General features: G+C 45.8%; 1 protein-coding gene across 1 annotated transcript; it reads left to right on the top strand.

Moving 5' to 3' along the window:
* Positions 1-4,473: 4,473 nt before the first annotated feature.
* LOC118418264 (protein diaphanous homolog 2-like) lies at positions 4,474-5,423 on the top strand. Its single transcript, XM_035824110.1, has 2 exons — positions 4,474-4,654; positions 4,996-5,423. Exons 1-2 carry the CDS (start codon positions 4,474-4,476, stop codon positions 5,421-5,423), a joined length of 609 nt encoding a protein of 202 aa, XP_035680003.1.
* The last annotated feature ends 1,809 nt before the right edge of the window (positions 5,424-7,232 follow it).

Here is a 7,232-nt window from a genome sequence, read left to right as displayed (position 1 = left end):
ACAGTTCTCCGAGAGACTGGCCGGAGATCGGAATCACAGAGCCAGAAATGAGAGCATTTCTGGCTTTGACTGTAGCAATGGGGATCATACATCAGCAAGATGTCAATGACTATTGGTCTGTGGATGAGGTCCAGGAAACCTTCTTCCGCTCGGTCATGCCTCGGGATACGTCTGGAACTTCAGCTGTCAATGCTCAATGACAACCTGGGGATCCTGAGGTCCGAGCTGGAGGTCAAGTTTCAGCTGATTTTCAAGTTCCTGCACCTGAGTGACAATGACGATTACAAACCCCGTGGTCACCCATAGTACAACCCATTCCAGAAACTGGGGGTATTCTACCCCACTTTTACCCAACAGTTCAAGTCCATGTGGTCACCGGCAGATAAATCTGCATATACGAGGGCATGTTTTATCAAAGAATAATCGACTCACACTGTTACCTCTAAGGTTGAGACTGTCTGTTGGACAGCAGACCAGGATGGTGACAGTGACAGCTGTCTTCGTGCCCGGGAACGGAAAAATGTGGCAGGTTTCTTTGACCTTCATCACCAGGGCAGGGTGTCAGTTGAGATTGTCATTAAGCCTTGTTGCGCGTGTTTTGCAATTTTTTTTTCGTAGTTCAAGTTTTTTTGTGTTAGTTCAAGTTCATAACTCAGACATGTGAGATGGTTGTCAGTGTCACACCTTGTTTTATATCATCAAGGTCTCTGTTTCTCCGAAAGAAGCTCTCTGCAACGAACCAGTGCTGAAGGTAGCTGACCACAACAAGCCGTTCAACATCTAGCTAAACGTCTGTGATAACGGCATCGGAGATGTTCTCAACCAGACAGATGCTGTTGTGTGTGACCACCTCATAGCATATGGGAGTAAGAACTGACTGACCACCAGAAAAAATGGTCAACCATTGAGAAGGAATATTTCGCCATTCTCTTTGCCACCGGAAAATTCCGGTATTCTTGGTCTGGCGCAGTGTTGTCCCTTTTGTTCTTCAAACCGGGGACGCCAACGAGGCTACACCCGCGGACGACCGGCGCTGTTGTCCCACTATCCCAGCTCGAACCCCAGATGATCTTCGACAGGGTCGGCGCCCTCACCGGAGACCCTGCTCCGGATGGCGGGACGGGACCCAGGCAACCCGCCTCGCCCGTTTCGCCATCCTGGCGGCGAATGGTTTTCCAAACGGCCTGGAGGTGAGGGCCTGAAGGCGGCCAAGGATGCTGCACAGGCCTATGTGCAGCTCCTGTCAGACAACCCGACCGCGACTACCAACACCGAGGTCAAATGTCCACCCTCAGCGGGTGGCTCGAGCGACAACCTGCCGGGGCCATCGTCCTGCAAGCCCCGGACGAAGAAGAGGCAGCAGATGGCGAGCTTGTACTCGGACAGCTCTGACGGGGATGATTTGGAGGTCAGTATGAGTTATTCGATGGCCAGTATTATGTTTATTGCACATTACCCTTTGGTTACAAGGCGAGCGGATACATTCACAACACCACTGGCACACTTATATCAAGATATGCGAGACACCTGGGAGTCTCAACAATGTTGTATATCGATGATAGGCTAAACGACGAGGCCTCCCTGCCACCCAGGGGTTTCGCGGCCCGGCAGGTTGATCACGGTGGGCTCAACCCGATCCCTGCTTTGTCTCTGGATGAGGATCGACGAGCTCAGTATGCTGACCCGACTTTGGCTTGCCTCGAATCGGATATGCAAAGAGGAACGAAACCTGACAACCACGATGCACGCTTTATTCTGATGTGTCCCCAACAATTATTGGGCCTATGTCTGTTGTACAAGATAAGAATAGAGAATCGTATTCACCTCTTTTCCAGCAAATAGTCGATACAAAACCAGAACTGGCATATTTACTAAAATGATATGGAACAGATGGGAAAGTAACTTGATTGATTCTTTACATCGCGCATTACCAAATGCAAAAGGATATAGATGTACCCACGATCTGTGGAAGAATGGATACATTTCAAATTACGTAATTAGCTGTCTGGAACCCTGACCACACGTGGCTTAGGTTAAGAGCCTTCGCTGGCACTGCGAGGTCAGCAACGCTCGACTCAGGGTGTGTTTCTCAGCCGTCCTTTTAAACAACAGAAAATTTCGCTAGCTCCACTGTTTCAACCATGATCCCGAGAAAGAAGAAGTCGAGAAAGTGCACTGGGTGTGGGGATCCTGTGGCTCTCCACCCGCCTGGTACAAACGGCCTCTCCTGTCAGGGTATACCGCCAAACCTAGAGGATCAACTCTCCGGCGGAGACGGCAAGCAGACACCATCAGACTCCCCGAAGATGCTGGAGGACCTTGGAGCTAGGAAGGCCGCCTTGTTGGAACAGCTCAAGGTAGCCGAACTCAGCAAAGAAGTCGCTGACCTAATAAGAAGGTTCTAGGCCTACAAGTCGTCGACCCAAAAGGCGCACCGACACCTGGCACCCAGGGAGGACCGGCATGTATTGTGAGAGAGCAGATAATACAAGGGAAAATGCCGCAAACACAAAATACCCATTGCGTGTCGGCTTATTGATGGTTAAAAAAACAGTTTAAACACCGAAGATTTTGAAAATGATTGTGCATTACTGGATATTAATTGGATGGACACTGGTCATGGCCATGATTACATGGTCAGATTCATAACATACTTCAGAAAGCAAATTATCCCAGTCCTCAAAGATCGGGTTTTAGTCACAGACGGTAACAATCATGTACATACAGAAAATGCTTGTTAGTCTCTCAATGCAAAGGTTTAAAGATGGGAGTCATTTCAAGAAATGCAAGTTGATGAATTAAATCTAACACCACTTGATGGTCAAAATATAAACATTTGTATTCCACATTTATTTCCCTGTTTTAATTGTTCTAAAAATGACTGAAAACCCGCCATCGACACAAAACTTATCATTGGATGTTCCACTTGACCAGATACAACATGAGCTACGTGATGGCGTAGGTGATGGTGATGTCCGGAATGGTGACGTGGTGCATTCCAGCAGTTTAACACTCCTTCCAACCCCAGCAGCCCCCCACCCCCAGCACATCACAGCCTGCCCCTCCATTCGCACTGGGACTCCATGCCCCAGAACCATTCTGACTGGGACCCCTGGGCCTGAACCCATTTCCACAGGGACCCCTTGCCCTACCACCATACCCACAGGGACCCCTGCACTTATTCATTATCGTATAATGATAACTATACCTGTTTTACAGCTTTGAAGATCAGAGATAGAGAAGAATACCAAATGCCTATTTCATCAAAGAAAATCTGAATCTGCATAAAAGATCTTCAAGGCTCTACAATGGCATGGGTATGCAGTCAGACGACGCGAAGTCCGCCAGTTGAGAAAAGAGATACCAGAGGTCACTGTAGTTACAGCTTCTTTTCGCAACAAAGCTCCATTGACTCCTATTCGTGCAGATGACATTCTACAGAGACGTCTAATAGACTTGGTTGATCTGTCTTCCCGCCAGATCATAGTAAGAGCACATTGATTCTTCCGTGTTTGAGTAAATAAATGATTGGAATTCCATTCTTGTAGCATTATGAATCATGCAAATTAGTAGCACATTTACCTAATTTTCAGTAAGATACCCTCGTTTTTCTAATTTGCAATGGTAAGAATTCCATTCTTTGAACACTGTTATTTTGGAGTAGAGAACATGATCAACTATGCAAAAGATGACGTTATTTACATAATTCTATGTGCAAGAGTGTTCAATGCTTTGGAATATATTTCACAGGACAACAAGTGTTTAGGTACGCTTTATCGAACCTTGATGTCTTCAGCCGTTATTTAACGATACACCCACTGCAGACCAAATCTGCATCATGTGTGGCGAGGCAGTTTTTCAGGATGAGCACAGGATTTGGCGGTTTCATTTTGAGCGTCTGCCTAAACACCACAAAGGACTCTAATATGCAATGTATATTGGACAACGACATTGGTATTCTCCCAGAAAATCTATAACTATATGTATAGACATGCAAATGTGCTTACGGAGAGACAAAATTATTTTAGTGAACGTGAACAATATTTTCCAGCTAAGACCTCATCATCCTTGCTTGCGATCCTGCCACCACCAAACAGCACGAATGCTTTCTGCGCTGAGATAATGGCGACGGGCCGCGGGGGCGTGAAAATGACGGAGGGGTGTTCGAAGGGACTTCAAGTCAAAATGTCACAGAAAGACTTGGAGGCTTTTACAATGAAGATGGCTACCTCAGGTGTTAAAAGATGCCAAGTTGTCTGCTCCAAAGGACAGATTCTGCATGGCGGATGGGCTCATCCTGCCCTTAAATACAAAGACCGAGATACATGTTTCTGTCTTAGCAGCGTCTAAAAATGTGAACAGCATCCTATCATACGATTTTCTACCAAATGTCAAAAAAGGGCATAAGTATTTAACAAATTTCCTGAGGAAGGCAACTCCCCAGACCAGGACCAGGCATACCATCGAGGGTATATGGACGAGGAGAGTCGACCCTTCACGGCGTTTGTGACCCCGTACGGCTTGTACGAATGGGTACGTATCCCCTTCGGCCTTAAGAACGGACCGCCAGCATATCAGCGGCACATGGAGGAAGTGTTAGAAGGTCTCAGCCACGTGATCTGCGAACCCTACATGGATGATACCGTGGTTCATAGTGACACATTCGAATCTCATGTTGAGCGGAACTGGAGGGTTTTGCGTAATGGGAGCGGTTTGACTCCACCAAGCTGCTGTCCAGCTTGGCGATACTGGGCCCATCTCTGATGCCCCAGCCATATAATCTTGTAAGGGTGGATACAAGATTGATACATGTAGGTCAAATTCTGACACATATGAAGCATAGAGCTGCTGTAGAAACCAATAATAGATAATAAATAACTGATAATAGAAAGAAAAAAGGAAAAGCTTAAGTCTATCATTCCAGACTGGGATACCCTGTCCAGTAAGGAAAAAGAAAGAAAGAATGTTTAAACATTCACATGTGCTGCACACAAGGTGCGAAACATGTCGGCATATCAAAGAGAGAGGACTTGCAGTCGGCCATTCAGCGAGCTCGCCTGGCTCGTGAAGTTCGAGACTTAGAGGCAGACCTGCGGGCGCTGCAGCTCGACATCACCAGCGGCAAGCCAAGCAACACTCCGCCAGCGGCTCCAGTATCGCAGCTACCAGGCGCCACACCGCCCGTACCGCCACAGACTACGGCAGACCAAACGCCGCCGCCGCCTGTACAAACCACGGCAGACCAAACGCCGCCGCCGCCTGTACAGATCACGGCGGACCAAACGCCTCCACCGCCAGCACAGGAACTGGTCGCCACCACCTCTGATGGCACTAAATTGCTCATATCTATGGGGGAAAAGAAGCCAGCGTTAAAGAACGTGAGCGTGAGCCAGTGGGCGATCACCAACACCAAAATAATGTAGAGACTGTTATCCACCCATAAACTGTCTTCTCTTCACGACTATATGGCATACACTGTACAGATCCTCGAGATGGGCCAGAGGTACGCATGGCCTTCTGTGTTGGAATTCGACAGGGAGTACTGCACACTGCAAGCTATCACTCTCCCTCGCGGAGATCGCCAAACGTCAACGAGAAACAACACAAGGACGTGGCGAGACGGGCTACATTCAGGGAGTAATGACGTCTCCTTCGACCATCAAGATTTACCACGACAGGGCAAAGAAAGGCATCGTCTACCTGGACGCCACGGGTAATGTAATAGGGCAGAAGGTTGGACGAAAACCCTACTACGCTTACAAGCCTGTTGTCAACCATTCAAAGAAAGGACAAATGCCAATGCCCTGTGCGACCCTTGTAACCACGACCACAGTGTACCTCACATAACATTCTTCCTACAAACATTCCGTTATTCAGAATCAAGTGTTTACCATCACAGTTACAAAGTTAATCTCCGATTGACCATGGCTGACAACAGCATAGCGCTCATTATATCTGTGTTGAAAGTCTTCAGCACTGAACCACTTCAGCGTTTCCCGGACAGATGCTTCAGGATTGTGCCTGGGAAGGCGACATGGCGATCCACCACACATACACGTCTCAGACGATGTCATTTCATATTTCGTATAAATATTAACTGCGGGAAAGGCCGCATCATACATGGGCCGCATCGGCACGTAAACAAATGATTACACCAAGCTATGGTACACAGTTGTATTGGGATCTTATATGCAATTTTGATCTTGCACAATTATCCCAATCAACCTTCGATACCTTTGTAGTACTAGTAGTAGTTACTGCCGGTATCTATCATCAAATTATCAGTAATAAAAACCTTCAGATGTAACTGAAATTCATACCCGTTTTGAAACATCAATGTTTTCTCTCATTTAAAGAAATTCGCTCTTGAAGCATGGATGTCGTCTCCAACAAAAAACTGCTCACCGGAGCGATCGCTGACCGCTTGCTGATCAAAGAAACTGTCAGAAGAGTATTACCGCTGTTGCCAGTGATTTTATTTTTTTTTTTTTTTTTTTTATTAAAAACAACAACTGTAGTACATTTGTCAAACATACATACTAAGACCAGCGTTTGGAGGAATAACATATACTGGTAGGTCTGGACGAATGACATGGGTAGCGGGACAGTCAGTAAAGACAAAATACATGAAGTACATTTGTCAAACTACTAGGGAGTCTAGGAATATGTACAATATGTTCGTTACTACACTATGATGAGGCATAGAGTAGTCCAACAATATGAAGGGTTCATTCCAAAGTATCAATAGGAAATATGTACAATCAGTCTACACTTGCTGTCAGTCTATTATGGTATAATCGTTCTTCAAAGTTTTTTTTAAAGACATTAAAGAGGTTGGTTATATACAGGTGTGGATCATTTATATGCCAGATCCAAGTTTTAAAGATTGCCCATTTTGCCACAGTAACAGTAAAAGTTCTAGTTTTCTGGTCTTTACAGGTTATTACATGATCAATTTTTCCAAGTAAAATCTCCTGACAAGTAATTTTTATGTTGGGCAATGGCACATATGTGTTAACTAATTCCCAGAAATTACACAGTCTTTCACATCTAAAGAACATGTGTTCAAAATCCTCTATGCTTCCACTACTACATAATGTACATGTTGCATTATATATATGTCCAGTTTCATCTTTGATACCCCATTTGTGCAGGTTGTGTGCACATGGTAATATCCGGTGTAATAGTTTGTAGTTTAACTCTGCTAACTTAGTGTCTTTACAGGTCTGTGT

This window comes from Branchiostoma floridae, chromosome 6 (genome assembly GCF_000003815.2).
Source record: "Branchiostoma floridae strain S238N-H82 chromosome 6, Bfl_VNyyK, whole genome shotgun sequence".
Taxonomy (NCBI): domain Eukaryota; kingdom Metazoa; phylum Chordata; class Leptocardii; order Amphioxiformes; family Branchiostomatidae; genus Branchiostoma; species Branchiostoma floridae.
Note: the sequence above shows the minus strand (reverse complement) of the source record. Positions and strands in the feature narration are given on the sequence as shown.

What these genes read in the sequence shown, in the direction of transcription:
- LOC118418264 (XM_035824110.1), top strand. Translation starts at nt 4,474, where the DNA reads ATGGACGAGGAGAGTCGACCCTTCACGGCGTTTGTGACCCCGTACGGC. An exon ending in GGATGATACCGTGGTTCATA is followed by an intron (nt 4,655 to 4,995) that starts GTGACACATTCG and finishes GCTGCACACAAG; the next exon opens with GTGCGAAACATGTCGGCATA.